This window comes from Oncorhynchus kisutch, linkage group LG6, assembly GCF_002021735.2.
Source record: "Oncorhynchus kisutch isolate 150728-3 linkage group LG6, Okis_V2, whole genome shotgun sequence".
Taxonomy (NCBI): Eukaryota; Metazoa; Chordata; class Actinopteri; order Salmoniformes; family Salmonidae; genus Oncorhynchus; species Oncorhynchus kisutch.
This window is the reverse complement of record NC_034179.2, coordinates 59,002,702-59,023,763: the sequence shown is the minus strand read 5'-3', so window position 1 is coordinate 59,023,763 and position 21,062 is coordinate 59,002,702. Positions and strand designations below refer to the sequence as shown.

General features: G+C 40.9%; 2 protein-coding genes across 3 annotated transcripts; one reads left to right on the top strand and one right to left on the bottom strand.

Moving 5' to 3' along the window:
* Positions 1-7,560: 7,560 nt before the first annotated feature.
* Positions 7,561-8,091, bottom strand: LOC116374321 (BEN domain-containing protein 4-like). Its single transcript, XM_031825955.1, has one exon. The coding sequence runs from the start codon at positions 8,074-8,076 to the stop codon at positions 7,561-7,563; it is 516 nt and encodes a 171-aa protein (XP_031681815.1). The 5' UTR covers positions 8,077-8,091.
* A 4,260-nt stretch (positions 8,092-12,351) lies between these two features.
* LOC109893046 (protein shisa-3 homolog) lies at positions 12,352-19,501 on the top strand. Of its 2 annotated transcripts, XR_002255718.2 has the most exons (4): positions 12,352-12,450; positions 13,147-14,031; positions 16,263-16,921; positions 17,066-19,501. XR_002255718.2 is itself a non-coding variant. In XM_020486047.2 (3 exons), exons 2-3 carry the CDS (start codon positions 13,761-13,763, stop codon positions 16,856-16,858), a joined length of 867 nt encoding a protein of 288 aa, XP_020341636.1. In that variant the 5' UTR covers positions 12,352-12,450; positions 13,147-13,760; the 3' UTR covers positions 16,859-19,501. The 2 variants fall into 2 exon arrangements, 1 of the variants encoding a protein (XP_020341636.1); XM_020486047.2 differs by having other exon boundaries at positions 16,263-19,501.
* Positions 19,502-21,062: the final 1,561 nt, after the last annotated feature.

Here is a 21,062-nt window from a genome sequence, read left to right as displayed (position 1 = left end):
TTTGGGGAAGAACACTGTTTGCATCCATGAGATAGCTAGCTTAAAAAAAAAGACCAGCACTGTAGGTGCGTGAGACCACTTTACCAGCATCGTAGCATACGTATCGATGAATCATTGTGACATATGAAATACGAGTGATAGTGTAATCAATGTGTAATAACTACGTAAAAAATGTTTTATTTGATTTTTTTATTTTATTATTCATAATACAAAAATCTACTTACATTGCTACATCAAACAAGTCTAGCATACCAAACACAGGTATTAACAATGCTCAAACATACAAAAAATATAAATAAAATACAAAAAAGAAACAATTTAAGTGCAATTATATTCACTCTGAAAATATTTTATTATAATGATTCATGGAGATGTTATTCTTTTAGTTATTCACTAGGGTTAGTGTTTTAATAAGATAATTAAATTCAATCAGAAAAATTGGTAATTTTGGTATAGAATTTTGAAAAATTTGTTTGTGTATAAAGTATTTGGCAACAAGAATTTAAAAAATGAACAATCATTTCAGTGGTTTTGTTATCATTGCAATAGTAACATATTATATATTTTATGTTAAAGTTATAAGCAAGTGTTCATAATGGTAAATTAAGTACTTTGCAAGGTTTTCCCAAAATTCGGACACAAATTTACATTCAAAGAACAAGTGAGACAGATTCTCACCTTCTTTTTCACAGAAAACGCAGATATCATCAATAGCCACAAATTTGGACATCATAGAATTACATGGATATATCTTATGCAAAATGTTGGAAGTGCACTTCCTTAACTTTGTTTGGTATACAGTATTCGTAAGGCCTTAACCATGCATTTTTCCAGACAATGTCAGGAATAAGCATGTTCCAGAAAAACTTTCCTCTCGGTGTAAGTTGGTTTTGTGAATGAAGAATTTGTCTTATATATTTATTACAACAAGATTTCTCAAGTAAGCCCACGCCTTCCAATCTGAGTTCTGGATAAACTTTGTGATCATTCCCAAAATTAAGATGACTTTTCATAAGTGTAGTTAGACTACTGGGAACGGCTTTGATCACAGAAATAAACTCTCTGAAAGGTATTGGAAACTCTTTCAATGTTATAAATTGTTCATATGTGAGAATATTACCCTTTTTGTTGAAAATATCAAGGAAAAATATCAAGGACAAAGTCAATATTCCTCTCATGCCAGCTGGGGTAGAACAATGACTTATTCCTTACAGTTATGTCTGAATTATTCCACAAAAGAGCTTTATGAGGGGAAAAATTGTGCAGGAAACATATTTTCCAGGCCAGTAAAGCTTGTTGGTGAAACCTAGCCAATTTAGCAGGTAATCTTTCAGGAATATAATTACATTTCAGTAAAAATTGAAGACCTCCCAATTTATTAAACACATTATTTGGAATGAAATACCATATTGAATCAGTATCGAGTAAAAAAAAATTCAACCAGTTTATCTTGACTGGTTGAAAAAATGTCTTTGTCTTTGTCAACAAAGTCCAACACTTCTAGACCGCCTTCAGCTCTTTGGTTAGAAAGGACATATTTACGTAAAAAATGTATGACCACGTAAAATTATTATGTGATGTGCAGTCATATTCAGGTCCTAATTGGTCAACAAGCTTAATTGACACGTCAAATGTTATTTGATACATCAAATAGTGTTAAATATTTTTTGACACACAAAGACCCAAACGCCGTTCCATAGCAAAGACTCAAACGTTCTATAGAAGTCCCGATTGAAAATGAAACGACTGAACAAATGAACAACGAAACAGCACAGCAAGTACAGTTGATGTCGGAAGTTTACATACACTTACATAAAACTCATTTTCAACTACTCCACCAATTTCTTGTTAACAAACTATAGTTTTGGCAAGTTGGTTAAGACATCTACTTTGTACATGACACAAGTCATTTTTCCAACAATTGTTACAGACAGATTATTTCACTGTATCACAATTCAATTCATTATATTTCACAATTTACACAATTTTAGTAAATTCGAGGTGTACCTGTGGATGTATTTCAAGGCCTACCTTCAAACTCAGTTCCTCTTTGCATGACATCATGGGAAAATCAAAAGAAATCAGCCAAGACCTCAGAAAAATAATTGTAGACCTCCACAAGTCTGGTTCATCCTTGGGAGCAATTTCCAAATGCCTGAAGGTACCACGTTCATCTGTACAAACAATAGTACGCAAGTATAAACACCATGGGACCAAACAGCCACCATGCCGCTCAGGAAGGAGACGTGTTCTGTCTCCTAGAGATGAATGTACTTTTGTGCGAAAAGTGCAAATCAATCCCAGAACAACAGCAAAGGACCTTGTGAAGATGCTGGAGGAAACCGGTACAAAAATATCTATATCCACAGTAAAATGAGTCCTACATCGACATAACCTGAAAGGCCACTCGGCAAGGAAGAAGCCACTGCTCCAAAACCGCCATAAAAAAGCCAGACTACGGTTTGCAACTGCACATGGGTACAAAGATCGCACTTTCTGAAGAAATGTCCTCTGGTCTGATGAAAAAAAAATAGAACTGTTTGGTCGTAATGACCATTGTTGTGTTTGGAGGAAAATGGGGGACCGTGAAGCACGGGGGTGGCAGCATCATGTTGTGGGGGTGCTTTGCTGCAGGAAGGACTGGTGCACTTCACAAAATAGATGGCATCATGAGGAGGGAAAATTAAGTGGATATATTGAAGCAACATCTTAAGACATCAGTTAAAGCTTGGTCGCAAACGGGTCTTCCAAATGGACAATGATCCCAAGCATACTTCCAAAGTTGTAGCAAAATGGTTTAAGGACAACAAAGTCCAGCCCTGACCTCAATCCTGTTGAAAATGTGTGGGCAAAACTGAAAATGCGTGTGCGAGCAAGGAGGCCTACAAACCAGACTCAGTTACACCAGCTTTGTCAGGAGGAAGTGGCCAAAATTCACCCAACTAATTGTGGGAAGCTTGTGGAAGGCTACCCAAAACGTTTGACCCAAGTTAAAGAATTTAAAGGCAATGCTACCAAATACTAATTGAGTGTATGTAAACTTCTGACCCACTGGGAATGTGATGAAAGAAATAAAAGCTTAAATAAATCATTCTCTCTACCATTATTCTGACATTTCACATTCTTAAAACGAAGTGGTGATCCTGACTAACCTAAGACTGGGAATTTTTACTAGGATTAAATGTCAGGAATTGTGAAAAACTGTTTAAATGTATTTGGTTAAGGTGTATGTAAACTTCAGACTTCAACTGTAAGTGAAAGAAATAGGTTATGATTATGTTTTACTGGTAATGGGGACATACGTAATAGAGGTCGACCGATTAATCGGAATGGCCGATACATTTTTTCAAGTTCTCATAACAATCGGAAATCTGTATTTTTGGACACGATTTGGCCGATTAAATTTTTATTTATTTTTTAAGTACACTTTTATTTAATCTTTATTTAACTAGGCAAGTCAGTTAACACATTCTTATTTTCAATGACGACTGCCTCGTTCAGGGGCAGAACAACAGATTCTCACCTTGTCAGCTCGGGGGATTCAATATTGCAACCTTACAGTTAACTAGTCCAACGCTATAACCACCTGCCTCTCGTTGCACTCCACAAGGACTGCCTGTTATGCGAATGCAGTAAGACAAGGTAAGTTGCTAGCTAGCATTAAACTTATAAAAACCAATCAATCATAATCACTAGTTAACTACACATGGTTGATATTACTAGTTTATCTAGCGTGTCCTGCGTTGCATATAATCTGACTGAGCATTCAATCATACAAGTATCTGACTGAGCGGTGGTAGGCAGCAGCAGGCTCGTAAGCATTCATTCAAACAGCACTTTCGTGTGTTTTGCCAGCAGCTCTTTGTTGTGCGTCAAGCATTGCGCTGTTTATGACTTCAAGCCTATCAACTCCCAAGATGAGGCTGGTGTAACCGATGTGAAATGGCTAGCTAGTTAGCGGGGTGCGTGTTAATAGCGTTTCAAACGTCACTCGCTCTGAGACTTGGAGTGGTTGTTTCCCTTGCTCTGCAAGGGTGGCTGTTGTCGTTGTGTTCCTGGTTCGAGCCCAGGGAGCAGCGAGGAGAGGAACGGAAGCTATACTGTTACACTGGCAATACTAAAGTGCCTATAAGAACATCCAATAGTCAAAGGTTAATGAAATACAAATGGTATAGAGTGAAATAGTCCTATAATAACTACAACCTAAAACTTCTTACCTGGGAACATTGAAGACTCATGTTAAAAGGAACCACCAGCTTTCATATGTTCTCATGTTCTGAGCAAGGAACTTAAACGTTAGCTTTCTTACATGGCACATATTGCACTTTTACTTTCTTCTCCAACACTTTGTTTTTGCATTATTTAAACCAAATTGAACATGTTTCATTATTTATTTGCTGCTAAATTGATTTTATTGATGTATTATATTAAGTTAAAATAAGTGTTCATTCAGTATTGTTGTAATTGTCATTATTACAAATACATTTTTAAAAATGGCCGATTAATCGGCATCGGCTTTTTTCTTCTTTTTTTTATATATATCCTCCAATAATCGGTATCGGCGTTGAAAAATCATAATCGGTTGACCTCTAATACCTAAATGCAAACAAGATAACTTTTTGGTGTGTGTGTTTAACCTTTATTTAACCAGGCAAGTCAGTTAAGAACAAATTCTTATTTTCAATGACGGCCTATCCTGGCCAAACCCGGACCACGCTGGGCCAATTGTGGGACTCCCAAACATGGCCGGATGAGATACAGCCTGGATTTGATCCAGGGACTGTAGTGACATCCTTTGCACTGAAATTCAGTGCCTCTAATTTAATTGTATTTGAATGTTTAAAAGGCAACTTAAATCTTACATTTCGGTTTTCGGTATCGCTTTTTTTTGCAAGGAAAATATCGCTATCGGCCCAAAATGTCATATCGGAGCATCACTAGACACAACAGTAGCTATAAGATGGGGAGAAGTCTGTCCATAATAAAGTGCAGCTCTGCCTTCACATCACTATCAACAAGGTAGGTCCTACAAGGCCTAGTTTTGTAGCACCTGGACTACTGTTCAGTCGTATGGTCAGGTGCCACAAAGCGGGACATGCAATTGGCTCAGAACAGGGCCAGCCGGATGTACACAGAGCTCTAACAATGCATGTCAATCTCTCCTGCCTCAAAGCAGAGGAGAGATTGACTTCATCAATACTTGTATTTATGAGAGGTATTGACATGTTGAATGCACCGAGCTGTCTGTTTGAACTAATGGCACACAACTCGGACACCCATGCATACCCCACAAGAAATGGCACCAGAGGTCACTGGTCCAGAACAGACTATGGGAGGAGCACAGTACTACATAGAGCCATGACTACATGGAACTTCATTCCACATCAAGTAACTGATGCAAGTAGAATCAGATTTTTATTTATTTATAAAACACACCTTCTGTAATAGCGGGGACTGTGAAGAGACACAAACACAGGCACAGAAACATGCATACACACACACACAATGTCACGGATCCCTCCAGAACATTCATTACGCACACCTGGCCCCCATTCCCAGTGATTGGTAATTGTATATGTATGCCCTTGGTTTACCATTGTCCTGTCGATCATTGTTACAATGTCCATTGGTGCGTGTTAGTACCTGTGCTGTGTGTTTTGGGCTTTCCTGCCCTTGTGGATTGCGCAGATGATTTACGGGTCTCCTGTGTGTTAATCATTGTGAGTGTGTTATTTATTCGAGGTAATCCTCACTCTTTTGTTTGGGTTTCAACCCTGTGTTTTTGTATAGTTTTGGTTTGGTCTTCGTCCTGCGCCTTTACACGGCACACCGTAATTTGGGGCTTAATAAAAAAAAAACGATTACGCACTGCACCTGTCTCCCATATCATTCATACCGACGTGACATGATAACATAGGCACTATACACACGGATTTTGTGTTGTAGATATGTGGTAGTGGAGTAGTGGCCTGAGGGCACACAATTAATCTGTTACACAATTTTAAAAACATTACAATATATTCATAACTGCCTTAATTTTGCTGGACCCAAGAAAGAGTAGATGCTGCCTTGGCAGCAAATACAAATATCCCCCCTTAAAGTCTGATAGGTCGTCTCGGCATATATTGATAATTTTGACAAAGACACCCACTGATAGCAAGACTAATCAACCTCACTAAAGCAAGCATCCGAGCAAGCAAAACAGCACCCTTCTGTCTTAATATGTGTCATGTCATATTATTTCTGGGCAGACAGCATCAGATACATGGGCTACAGATACTTAGACACAGGGGCGCTGTTTATACTTTTGTTTATTTTCTTATCGCTAGCATTTTGGGGAAGCGTGGCTTCCCTTGGCAGCTATGAACACACTCCACTTTGTAGGCTGAATTTCATGACACTTATTGGTGTTTGTAATGTCCCTTTCCATTCAAATGGTGGGTGCACTGTTCAAATGCTTATTTTGGAGTAGACAAACCCTTTTTGAAGTGATTTGTTTGACAATCAGATGAAAACATAATGATCGGTTGTGTTCATGGCACATTAAAAGGTAATCCATTTTTACAGTTAAATGACATGTCTTCACTATAAAGGCCATAAAAAAAAAAATTGTGCTCGTGAATAGGTCTTGTGGAAAAAAAACAGAGCCCCCCGAATATAATTCGCACTCGAGATGGAAGTTTAGAGTTCATTTATTACTGTATGCTAATTGAATGCAAACACTACAGGGAGACTTTTGGAATTGATTTATGATTTATTTGAACAGGGGAATGTACCAAACCTAAGCTGAAGCATTTAATGTATTGAACCGTCATAATTATATATATTATTAAAGTCCCCCTTGCATCGATTAAGGTTCATAATGCTCAAAAGCAGTGGTGTTTCTGAAGGAAAAAAAATACACAAAGCATAAAACAGGAACTCTGAAACAAACACACTTCAACAACTGCACAACTCTATCACTAATTTGTGCACACATGCATATAGTAGGCATAATCAATCATGACTGCTCATTCTCAGCAATGCATAATATCAATCACAGCAAATGATGGAGAAATGGGAGAGATTAATGGAGATATGAGAGAGATAGAATGGGATTTAAGGAGGCAGGGATTGCTTTCCGTTCTTAACCTTGGTAAATAAATTAGGCTACTCCTCTCTGCTCGACTGATAAAACAACAAATTAAACCATGATGTCTTGTGTCTATTTTATTATGGTATCTTCATAATTTTAGCCTATACACCGACAATAGGCCTACTTGTGTCAAATCAATGGAAAAAAGTCAATCAAAAACGGTTGTAGGTCAACAAATGTATGTCCTAATAAGGTACGGTCTGGATATGGCTAAATACTTATGGCATATTTCAAAACTCGTGTCTTATGGACACACTAATATTGAGTAATAACATTGGAAAGTTTTTAAATATTAAACTGAAAAAGGTATTTCTAACATTTATTTCATTCCATTTAAGTGCAGAGGCAATAGGCGTCATTATCTAGTCTAGTCCAAAACCAAAATAAAGCATTCACTTTTGCTCATATCACATTCTCAACCAGTTTTAAAACTTACCTGAGCTTATCCTGTAAACGCAATCAGGTGATTCATGTTTGAGCGCCGCTCGTCCTGGCGTATAGGTGGGGTCCCGGTGCACCGTGGTGCCACCGCTGACCGTCTGCTGAAGGCAAAGTGATGCTGGGGCCACACTCCCCACCGTTGTCGAGTTAGATGTCGTGACTCTGCTGCTGGGCCTTTTATCGCATGGGAAGTTATGCTGCAGCTGGGATGTTGGGTTACGCTGGCTGCTGCTGCTGATGGTGTGGGTGGTTTGGTGGAGCTGCTGCCGCTGTTGCTGATGCTGCTGCTGAAGCGGATGATGGTGACTGAAATAAGTGTAGTTCTGTCCGCCTCCGTCTCCCAGCAGCGGGATATCGACCATTGTGGGTCTGTGGAACCGCGCCTTCCCCGCCAACCGCCTGTTAGGGAAGGTTTTGAGGTTGCTGTCTGGACCCCGCTGCTGACCGCACATAGTTGGGGCGCAGAGACCGTCGTCGGCAGGTTGCGTTTCACCCTCCATCACTGCAAGTTTCAACACGCAGTGACACGTACTCGCTCCTGGCGCGGTCTTGTGTGACAGTCTGGTGATTGGTTAGCTTTTTCATCATCACTGTCTGGCTCAGTTTTCACTTCTCGGCACAATCACTTTTATTTACGCCCCGCCCCTGTCTGGGGATTGGCGCTGTGGGTTGTCAGTAAAAAAAGAATATGACGTCATATTATTTTTGGGCAGATAGCATCAGATACATGGGCTACAGATACTTAGACACAGGGGCGCTGTTTGCCTCGATCAGATCCTGGCGCGTCCTTGTGTGACAGTCTAGTGACTGGTTATTCTTCCTCACTGTCTCGTTGTCTGGCTCAGTTTTCCCCTCTTGGCACAATCACTTTTTTTACGCATCGCCCCTGCCTGGGGATTGGCACTGTGGCTTGTCAGTAAATTAGAACACCCTCTGAATACTAGCCTACAGTAGCTTAATATTTAGAGTGGGCTAATTCACTGACAGGCCACATGCCAATCCCCAGACGGTGCCGCCGTATAAAAAAAGTGGTTGTGCCAGGAGGGAAACGCAGACGGGAACTGCACACCCTGCTGACAGTACACTGTCTCTAGCAGGTTAGGAGATCATTTTCGCTCACCCTAACTCTTTCCTGCTTTTGTTATATTTGAGTAGTTAAGAACAAATTCTTATTTCCAATGACCCCAGCCAAACACTCCCCTAACCCGGACAACGCTGGGCCAATTGTGCGCCCCCCCCCCCCCCCCCCTATGGGACTCTTGATCACAGGCTGCTTGTGATACAGCCTGGGATCGAACCTGGGTCTGTTCAACGCTGGTCCGACCAATCTGATTCCACACTCCAAGACTGCTTCCATCACGTGGACTGGGATATGTTTCGTATTGCGCCAGACAACATTGACGAATACGCTGATTCGGTGAGCGAGTTCATTAGAACGTGCGTTGAAGATGTTGTTCCCATAGCAACGATTAAAACATTCCCAAACCAGAAACCGTGGATTGATGGCAGCATTCTCGTGAAACTGAAAGCCCGAACCACTGCTTTTAATCAGGGCAAGGTGACCGGAAATATGACCGAATACAAACAGCTATTCCCTCCGCAAGGCAATCAAGCAAGCTAAGCGTCAGTATAGAGACAAAGTAGAATCTCAATTCAACGGCTCAGACACAAGAGGTATGTGGCAGGGTCTACAGTCAATCACGGATTACAAAAAGAAAACCAGCCCTGTCACGGACCAGGATGTCTTGCTCCCAGGCAGACTAAATAGCTTTTTTGCCCGCTTTGAGGACAATACAGTGCCACTGATACGGCCCGCAACTAAAACATGCGGACTCTCCTTCACTGCAGCCGACGTGAGGAAAACATTTAAACCCTCGCAAGGCTGCAGGCCCAGACGGCATCCCCAGCCGCGCCCTCAGAGCATGCGCAGACCAGCTGGCTGGTGTGTTTACGGACATATTCAATCAATCCCTATCCCAGTCTGTTGTTCCCACATGCTTCAAGAGGGCCACCATTGTTCCTGTTCCCAAGAAAGCTAAGGTAACTGAGCTAAACGACTACCGCCCCGTAGCACTCACTTCCGTCATCATGAAGTGCTTTGAGAGACTAGTCAAGGACCATATCACCTCCACCCTACCTGACACCCTAGACCCACTCCAGTTTGCTTACCGCCCAAATAGGTCCACAGACGATGCAATCTCAACCACACTGCACACTGCCCTAACCCATCTGGACAATAGGAATACCTATGTGAGAATGCTGTTCATCGACTACAGCTCGGCATTTAACACCATAGTGCCCTCCAAGCTCGTCATCAAGCTCGAGACCCTGGGTCTCGACCCCGCCCTGTGCAACTGGGTACTGGACTTCTTGATGGGCCGCCCCCAGGTGGTGAGGGTAGGCAACAACATTTCCACCCCGCTGATCCTCAACACTGGGGCCCCACAAGGTTGCGTTCTGTGCCCTCTCCTGTACTCCCTGTTCACCCACGACTGCGTGGCCACGCACGCCTCCAACTCAATCATCAAGTTTGCGGACAGTGGTAGGCTTGATTACCAACAACGACGAGACGGCCTACAGGGAGGAGGTGAGGGCCCTCGGAGTGTGGTGTCAGGAAAATAACCTCACACTCAACGTCAACAAAACTAAGGAGATGATTGTGGACTTCAGGAAACAGCAGAGGGAACACCCACCTATCCACATCGATGGAACAGTAGTGGAGAGGGTGGTAAGTTTTAAGTTCCTCGGTGTACACATCACAGACAAACTGAATTGGTCCACCCACACAGACCGCATCGTGAAGAAGGCGCAGCAGCGCCACTTCAACCTCAGGAGGCTGAAGAAATTCGGCTTGTCACCAAAAGCACTCACAAACTTCTACAGATGCACAATCGAGAGCATCCTGTCGGGATGTATCACCGCCTGGTACGGCAACTGCTCCGCCCACAACCGTAAGGCTCTCCATAGGGTAGTGAGATGCACAACGCATCACCGGGGGCAAACTACCTGCCCTCCAGGACACCTACACCTCCCGATGTCACAGGAAGGCCATAAAGATCATCAAGGACAACAACCACCCGAGCCACTGCCTGTTCACCCCGCTATCATCCAGAAGGCGAGGTCAGTACAGGTGCATCAAAGCTGGGACCGAGAGACTGAAAAACAGCTTCTATCTCAAGGCCATCAGACTGTTAAACAGCCACCACTAACATTGAGTGGCTGCTGCCAACACACTGACTCAACTCCAGCCACTTTAATAATGGGAATTGATGGGAAATGATGTAAAATATATCACTAGCCACTTTAAACAATGCTACCTAATATAATGTTTACATACCCTACATTATTCATCTCATATGTATACGTATATACTGTACTCTATATCATCTACTGCATCTTTATGTAATACATGTGTCACTAGCCACTTTAACTATGCCACTTTGTTTACATACTCATCTCATATGTATATACTGCACTCAATACCATCTACTGTATCTTGCCTATGCCGCTCTGTACCATCACTCATTCATATATCTTTATGTACATATTCTTTATCCCCTTACACTTGTGTAAGGTAGTAGTTTTGGAATTGTTAGCTAGATTACTTGTTGGTTATTACTGCATTGTCGGAACTAGAAGCACAAGCATTTCGCTACACTCGCATTAACATCTGCTAACCATGTGTATGTGACAAATAAAATTTGATTTGATTTAGTGACACCTTTAGCACTGCAATGTAGCACCTTAGACCACTGCGCCACTCAGGATCACTCAGTTTCATAACCTGCTATGTTAATTATGGGTCTCGACCCCGCCCTGTGCAACTGGGTACTGGACTTCCTGATGGGCCGCCCCCAGGTCTTGAGGGTAGGCAACAACATTTCCACCCCGCTGATCCTCAACACTGGGGCACTGAAGGTCTGAAGAATATAAAAAATTGTCATTTTAATCCATAGAGACGTGAAGGAGAAGCTAGTCGGATGTTGATCTCTTTTGATCTCTTACATGCTGCGTAATTTTTAACCTGGTCCAAGAAATGTAACTTCAGTATGGAAGCTAAATCGATGAAACTATTGCGGTAACTTTACATCTGACAAGCCAGGTAAATAGAGAATATGCCACCCCTTGACAATGGCCTCAAATAAGCTTGCCACTCAAAATGACACCTAAAATGAATTGGATAATAATGTTATTTGGCTTTTGGGGAATGTTTGAAATAATGCTACAAGAGACCAAACATGGCATGATTGTCACATCTAGCCTACTGATGACATTCATTTGCTCATTATGCCAATCCATCAAATGTTTAAGAATTCACTAATCAACAGTTTCTCATACATTCCAAGTTATTGAATTTGAGAAAACAAATAAAGGGGGTAAATTATACAAAATAAAGGTGTCATTTGTTGTTGTTTTTTTGTTAGATTTTCTACTTTACAAAAACGGAATAGTCAATATAGGTAGGCTATACACTCAGACGCCATCTGAGTAGACTACACTTTCCTTTAGCTAACTTACATTTAGCTGGCACATGCTCATGTTGGCCTATAGAAGAATATCAATTGGCATCTAGAAAGGAAAAACACTCCATTAATCGAACAAGGTAATAAATCTAACCCATATAAAGTACAATGGCAAAAAAATACGGTGACAGTCAACGTTAAGGCCACCAGAGGGCGACACAACAATATAAGTTTGGCGATTTGAGAGAAAGTTACAGCCCACTGGTTGAATCGAGGCTGTTTCTCTGTCAGTTCAATGACATGACGTTGAACCAACGTGCAGTAGACGTTGAATTGACGTCCGTGCCCTGTGGGAGAGGTGAAGATTCGCTGCAAACAATGTGTGTTTTTCAAACAGGATGCAAAATAAGGGTCAGTAGGCATAGGCTATTGGAAATTATAGACTAATTGTGCAAATATGAAATAAGACTATTGAAATGGTTGGCTCTGTATTAATATTCCTTGTCCTATTGATACGGAAAGTGAAGGGCACGCATGACTACTGTAGCCTATGACCTCTCAGCATGCTTTTTATTTTGTATTATTTTTTGTTGCAGAAAAACCAGTATGCATACAAGAGGTATACAAGCAGACAATGATAACATATGCTAGGGGGTATAACAAATTACAGATTATATAAATAACTTAAAAGAAACACACATATTGATTGTTCAACTAGCCTGTACCCCTGCACACTGTCTTGGTACCGGTGCCCCCTGTATATAGCCTCGTCATTGTTATTCTTATTGTGCTACTTTTTATTACTTTTTATTTTTTAGCCTACTTGGTAAATATTTTATTTTTCTTGAACTGCACTGTTGGTTAAGGGCTTGTAAGTAAGTATTTCACGGTAAAGTCGACACTTGTTGTATTCGGCGCATGTGGCAAATACAGTTTGATTTGATTTTAACAGCTTTCTTATTAGAAGAATGTAGAAAGGTCTGAATGTCCTGCTCGAATTCGGAAGTTTTTTGTTATTACTGAATTTACATTTATGAATATGACATTTTTCCATTAGCACAATTAGATTTATGAGGTATTTTTTTCTTTATCCTTATTATGTTTAAGGAAACCGAGCAGCTCTCATCATCACTGCAATCTACCGTTCGCGTGGTGACGCAAAAACCCCGCGCCATCATGGATGCGCACGCCGGATTGTCAAAGGGATGCGTGCGCGCCTATACAGAATCGGTAACAAAAAACTACAGATTTCAAATTAGGTTGGACACCATACGACCGTAGCCATCCGTATCACATCTTCACGGAACTGAACAACTATGGATGAATGACTTATTTTAATTGTTTCCAAGGGAACGCTCTGAAGAGAATAAATGTCTGGGTAAAGTTCAGATACACTCGGTTATATATATGATTGTCTTTGCCTGCGCAATAATTACACTTTGAGAAGAGACTGAAACAATCATTCACCTGGACAAACCTGAGAGTTCAATTCAAGCTTATTTTACACCTGTGACCTGATACTGGTCCGATTTTGGATAACGAGAGTATATACCAAATTGATATAAATAAAATAAATAAAATCAAACAGACAATTAAAACTGTAGGTAATTCAACCGTGGAACTGTTTCAAACCGAATTCATCATGCGAATATTTTAAAGACAAGGTAGGAGTTAAGGAATACTGTGTCGGCTACTAGGTTTATAATAAGGTTTTTGTCGGGATGATGCGACTGCTAAACTACCTCTTGCTGGGCTACCTGACCTGGAATCTACGGATATCAGACGCACAAGGGGAGTACTGCCATGGGTGGCTGGACAGTAATGGAAATTACCACGAAGGCTTTCAGTGTCCGGAGGACTTTGACACCATGGACGCGACCGTGTGCTGCGGGTCTTGCTCCCTGCGGTACTGTTGCGCGGCTGTGGACGCACGGCTGGACCAGGGAAGCTGTACCAACGACCGAGAACTGAATAACACGGGGTTTGCAGCGCGTAAGTTTAGACTACCAATGCAGAGCCTGGCAGGAGTGGACAATTTAATGCACAATTAACTTCAAAACGTGGGATTTCCAAAGATTCAATAAAGATTCAATATAGTGAAAGAGTTCAACATTCAATATGTCGACACGCTTCTAATGAACCATGCATGTCACTCAAATAAGAGTCAATTTTGTTTCACCATTCAGCCTTTTCAGGTCAGTGTCAGGCATGCAAATAGCCTACATGTTTCATTATAAAAGTTATTTTTTTTTCAATCAGTCTTATAGTCTATATTATTAAGATAAAATATAACCTATAAATCAATTTTTTGGTGCCTATTTTTAAATAATTTAGATGCCAAAAATGACATCCACATAATACAAGGGGGGAATCATGCAATTATCTATATATTATCACAGCCTATGTTTTGTTTTCATATGTACATTGTCCTAAGAATCTCCTTAAAATGTATGTTGTCATTTTGAAACCTAACATCAGCACTAAAACTAACTTTTCATTTAGTTATAACAATGTAATAGCTCTATCAAGATGCAGAAATGACAGCCCATCTTGATTTACAAAGGAACTTTGTGAGGTGTAAGCACTAAGCAGCTCCGATTGTACGCATATGTGGGGCACCCGTTTTGGGGGGCTTGGGCTTCATGTGACAGCAATATACCTAACCTGTTATCGGTCCCCAAAACAAGGAAAGGAAAAGTGGGCCATGCGATACACCTGGAGTGTCACAATCAAGGCTGAATCAAGAAATCAATAATCCAATCATAGGTTTTTATTTTTATAGAGACCAGGACTGGAAAGTCCTTCTGAAGTCCTCTTCTGAAAAGAAGTGGATTGATTTTGACCCCTATATAAACCATGCAACTTTGTAATAATCCTGCAATCTAAATAATAACTTTGCACACCAATGGCAGAATAGCCTATGCCTTACTGTATCCAAAGGTGACATCAAATCACCTTCAGGTGTGTATTCGATATGCCTGTGTTGCAGGGGTTATCTCAGATTTCATTTCTAATTTAAAAAGAAGAGTGTTCATTCACATGGAATTATTCATCAGCATTAGTTCCAAATGTGTACCATTTATGGAATAAAACTGAAACATATAAAAAAATATATATTTTAAAAAACTCATTTCACCAAATTGCTCAATTTAATGGTCTCCCAAGTTGCTAAACCCTATAGGGTGGTTAATACAATTTCCTATTTTTTTCTGATAATTCAATTAAAAATAATTTCCTCCCCTGGTGCCAATTGCTAATTTAAGGTGTAATCTGAACGTTTAATCTACATTTTGGAAAAATGCATTGTCTTCAGAAAAAACGCTTCTGAATGAACATTCGCACAGTAGCCTTTTGCATAGTCCAATTCAGGCCTTAAGCAAATACATATAGAGACCATGACTAACCAAGAACCAATAAATAAAATGTAGCTAAATGATAGGCCTATTAATAACTACAAAACACCTGGTTTTGTAGGTGCATGTGGGTTATATGGAATAATAAAATATATAATTCCTTTTAACACTTTGAATACATTGTATTAAGACAGCCTAAATGTAGTTGGTTATTTTTCTAGTAGCAAAATAGTTTTTTTGCCGCACTGTTTGCCTAATACACACCAGTAGTCTTCTTATATTGTATTGTGATCCAGAAACTTGTACTACCAGTCTGATATTAAAATGAGCTATTGAAAATATTTTTGCAACAATGTCTTGTGAGTTAATGTAAATACATGTTGAATTTTGAGGGGATTTAGGAAGGTAAAGAGCAACATTTGACTTTTGTCTTCAAAAATGTATTTTCTCCTGAATCCCTTTCCATAAAAAAAGGTATAATTCTGGATTCTGTAGAAAAATCAATTATTTCACAGATGCATATCTTATTCAATCAAGATGTTCCCATATGTCTGTGCATGTTTGCAATACAGTTTATTAAACGCACACATATTTTCACTGACTCTAAATAGAGTTGAGTATAAACTCCACTTCTCATTGGCCCTGTTACTTTATGAATACATCCTTCCTAGTTTCCTTGAGGTGAGCACAGGTATGTAAATGATTTGTTAGGTGTAAGCAATGCTACCACCCTATTGCTTTCACCAATAAAACCAGTATTCAGATATGTGATTACTTCAAGGAAGGTAAAAGGGATGCTTTTTCAAGTTTTCAAACAGGTATTCAAGTTATCAAGTGTACAAGTATTCAAACACCTGTTCCTCCTTGCAGAGCCTATCTACGTGCCCTTCCTGATGGTGGGCTCCATCTTTGTGGCCTTCGTGGTGGTGGGCTCCCTGGTTGCCGTCTACTGTTGCACCTGCCTGCGGCCCAAACAGCCTACCCAGCAGGCTCTCCGCTTCTCACTGCGCAACTGCCAGGGCGAGACCATCCCCATGATCCTGACCACTGCGCCAGCCAGCCTGCGCACCCCCTCGCGCCAGTCCAGCACGGCCACCAGTTCCAGCTCAGCTGGCGGGAGCAGCTCGGTGCGCCGCTTTTCCCTCGGAGGTCAGGGGCAGCAGCACGGGTGCTTGGTGTCAGCGTCTGCACCAAGCACCCGTGTCTTCACCTCCCCCTCCACACCCCAGCCGCTACTCCCACCACCCCCTCCACCCCCCTACACCTCCCCTGCAGCCTGCATGCCAGGCGGGCACCAGCACCCTCACTCCCATGCCCAGCTGCAGCTGCACCAGCCCATGCACCCACACCAACAGCCTCACCTGGCCCAGGGCACGGGCTTCCTGCTGCCCCAGCAGTACTTCTTCCCCCTACAGCCGGAGCCCTTCTCCAGGGCTAAGGGCTTTGCAGACTTTGGACAGAGCTGACGGGGCTTCCTTGGCAACGAGGAGGTGGATTACAGGAGCATACTGTGGGACACACTGTGGGACGTGAGTAGGGTCATGTTCATTAAGCACTAAACAGAATAAAACAGACTGAAACAACAGGAAGGGACTACCTGAACCTGCCCAGTATGACTTTGTTTTAAATCAGTGAACTGTACTGAACATGACCCTGGTGTGTTTTGTGGACAGACACACAGTCATCGGCTACCGGGAGGACTTCCCTGACATGCACTGCAGTAGGCCTGTTGAATGGAGACTGGGAGACAGGAGGCTGTGTTCAAGATAAACCACAAGAAAGCTTCCTAGTCGAGCAGAGTACATGAGAGTATTGTCTCTCTAAATTACAGGAATGGACTTCTGCTCAGAACAGACAGGACTGTTTATTGGTCAATATTGTTTTCAATGTTATGCACTTTTTTTATATATACATTTCTATTGTAAACACTATTCCGTCTTCCCTTTCTTTTATACACAATTTGGTTAAATGGTGATGTTAAATTGTCACAACTTTTGTGGCAGCAACATTATTAAGAAGTGTTCTAGACATTTTGTTGCGAGCTGCAGGACATTTAATCAAATTATAATTTTGACAATTGCAAATCCCTAAAAGAGGGGAAGGACTGACACCAAGTTGTGCAGTAGGGTGAACAAAGCCAAAGGATGTACTGTGTGTACAGTGCTCACTGGCTGGTTGGTTTTTATTTAATGATATTAGTCAACACCAGTATCTAATTAGTATTCTAATAACTAATTCTATGATTGTGAGTACTCGTCATGCAATGCTACAACTAGAAGTACATTTAAAAAATATAAAACACTCAATAGTTGGTCAGTATTTTCGAAGATTAAACCTACTCTTTAATAATCCAAGATTGAATGGTTGAGAATTGCTTAATTGCTCACTTACGGATACATTTTGTACTAACTTGTGATAATGGCAACGGTTTCCTTTATGCTGTTAGAGTCACAATCCTGAGTTTGTGTTTCACCTTTTAGCCTCCATATTTGGTTTATTAATGTACTACTTATTATACTGAAGAGAGGGGATGCAAAGATATTCACAAACATGGATGACACATTGAATACATGTGTCAGAGACTCTACAAGCCAGAATGTTGTCTTTACAGATAGCGAAGTCCCCCTTTTTCTCCAGCCTCAGACATATAGGCAACTGAAACTGTTCATAAAGGCTACCTGTCAATCAATCTTCACATGAGGAATGTGGCAACGAGATCAGTCATTGTCAATGCTCAATGAGCCTGTCATGGCCACAGTGTTCAAAACAACTGGTCCCAGAAATAGGGAAGAGTTTTGGGTTGGATGAGCAGGTCAGGCAAGAATCCAAAGACTTCTCTGTACCCTAGTCATTTAAGTGTGAAATAAACTTGGCAATCACTGACCTATTATGGCAGATTAGATACAATAGATCATATAGTGGATCATGTTTGGCGCTAGACGGAGTCTTCCGAACAAAGGAAAAATTACAGCAATTCCCAGAGATGGCTGCCACGACAATCTTTGGGTATTGCTGTCCTTTTTTCTTTTTTGGAAGGCTCAAAATCTACAATGTTTACCCAGACAAGCATCCTGTTCCAATAGAAACCTTTGGTAGCACATGCATACTACTCCTTGGATCCCTTTGTGCTAAAGTTGCACAGATGTCAACACAATTGATTTTCTATACATTTGGTTATGCTTGGACACTTCTGGTTTTTAAAAACACATGAAAAAGTCATCGTCTTTCAGATACTGTCTTCTAGATGGTCCTGTATAATACTGCTCTAAATCTATTTAGAACGCAAAGAAAATACCTCACAGATTGAATTGTTTTTGAAGTTATATTGACAGTAATCCAAGGACTCTTGTATGAATACTCTAGCAAGGGTACACCTAGTCAGGAAAATATGTATTTCATGAACTAACGACTAAAGAGAAACCATCTAGGTTGGTTTTGTGACATTGCGTCAATCAGAGAAAAATTATTGTAATTATAACGAAAAGGATATTCTACCACACGGCCCCACAGTAAACCTCAGATCACCAGTCACCAGGGAGTACAACGTCACTATGATGACGACATTTCTTTGTTAGTTCCCTTCCATGCGTGACAATGTTTTCCGTCTTCCCTGCCTTTTCCTGTTTAGGTTCTCATTGCTCTGCAGGTCCTGTTTGCTACCACACACATAGGCATATGATTCGATGGGGAAAACAAGTAGCTGCCTCCCCTAATTTTGGACGTTTACAAAGTCCGAAATGAGGGATGGCACCTTGTGCCCTACTTCCGACCATAGTAGTACACTGCATACAGGGTGCTGTTTGAGATGCAGCATAGATAATGTGATGGTGGAATATTCCATTTCTATGACGGTAGGTCAGAGATGATGACAAAGGTTGGTTTCCTTGTTTGTAAAGTTTATTTTAGTAAAAGTCCTTCATGGCAGGGAAAGGGAAATGAGGGAGACCTAATCAGTTGTCCAACTGAATGTATTCAACTGAAATGTGTCTTTGCATTTAACCCCAACCTTAATCGACATCCAAGACATAACACTTAAGTTTGCAGTCCCAACATCATTAAACAATCATTAAATGAAAGACGTAAAAATAAACAATCAAACAAATTGAAAAGTGCATTTTTTTCCTGTAGTGACCAACACTTGAGGGAGAATCAAAGTAGTACAATAAACCAAAGAACGTTTTCTTTTTTACATTTATGCAACCCACAACTATCACAGACAACCGTTTTGGAAAAAGCAACAGTCCAAGCTTTCCACGACAAATTTCACATCAGAAGAACCACATTCAGCATTTTGGAATTATGACAGCAGTTCATAACTAATCAATCGAAGCACGAAAGTATAGCATAACAAATACATTTTTACTGATACCCTCACTAAAACCAGGAAAAACCACAAAAAACTGTTATTGTAAAGAAGAGGTACAATGCACCAGATAAACAAAAAGTTACAAACATGTACACCCAGAGAAATTACAATAACCAGATAATACCAAAATATCCACTATTGGAAAGGTAACATTGTGCATTGTTCAACATCTCCTGTCAAGCGAGAGACTTAGCGTCAGGGCCCAGGTCCACCGCGGCTGAGGTCTGGCCACACAGAGAGCCATGCAGCTGTAGACAGTACACCATCATTATACCTGGAGTCGTGCAGACAGACAAGAGGAGCAAGCAGCACCATACACACACACGGACAACCATGTATTGCACACTCAGTCATTCAGTCAGTCACCCACCCATACAGATCCTCAAACACACACTCAAATAATGCAAAGTAAGACCTGATGTTCCAAGGGCTCCCAGTCTCACATTAAGGACACAGACATATGCATACGTATGAAGTTATCCAGAGTAGAAGATGCACATGCAGACGACAGATCACACACACACACACACGACAGATCACACACACACACGCAGACGACAGATCACACACACGCACGCAGACCACACACACACGAAGACGACAGATCACACACACACACGCACACGCACAGGAAACTGATCTCCCATAGGGAGAAGAGAACAAACATACAGTCAAATAATAAATAAACCAAGCAGTTATTAGAACAATATTAATAACAAGACATTTAAGAAAGATATTTCTCATCCTTCTATTACTCTAGCATTCTTTTGTTTGTAAAAAAAAAGAGACAAAAATTCATTACAAAGCCGGTCAATGCAAAATTCGTACTTCTCCAATATAAAAATACAAATTCACATAATAACTAGAGACAAAGTAGTTTTGATACTGTGTGGAGTTTTCTTGCACATTTTCTCTCTCTCTTAAGCTAATGGCACTTATGTTGGAAGGATAAGCTCTCCATTCCAAGGGAATATAAGATTGTGAAAGAAGAGTTGCCACATACGGAAATTCAACAGGATCATCATTCAGCCACCCCCCCCAAAACACTCGGTAGAAATTAACAACGGAAACTTGATTTTATATGTGCCACACTTGTTACCACATTGTAAACACGAGTGCAGAGGGGGGATTAGCTCATCTTGCCAATCGAGGGGTAGAGCACTGTTCTAAACTCGCTAGCTAGGATATCTTACGTATTCTATCGGGGAAAAAGTCTAGTTAGGCACCATTGTGATTGTTACAGCTAAGTAATGTGTGGAATGCAATTACTTGTTTAAAGCAAATTGGACTAAGTTGCAGGACTC

Excerpts from the sequence above, each read along its gene's own strand:
- LOC116374321 (XM_031825955.1), bottom strand. The coding sequence starts at position 8,076 with ATGGAGGGTGAAACGCAACCTGCCGACGACGGTCTCTGCGCCCCAACT.
- LOC109893046 (XM_020486047.2), top strand. The coding sequence starts at position 13,761 with ATGATGCGACTGCTAAACTACCTCTTGCTGGGCTACCTGACCTGGAAT. Across the intron at positions 14,032-16,262 it reads TAACACGGGGTTTGCAGCGC|AGCCTATCTACGTGCCCTTC; the intron begins GTAAGTTTAGAC and ends TCCTCCTTGCAG.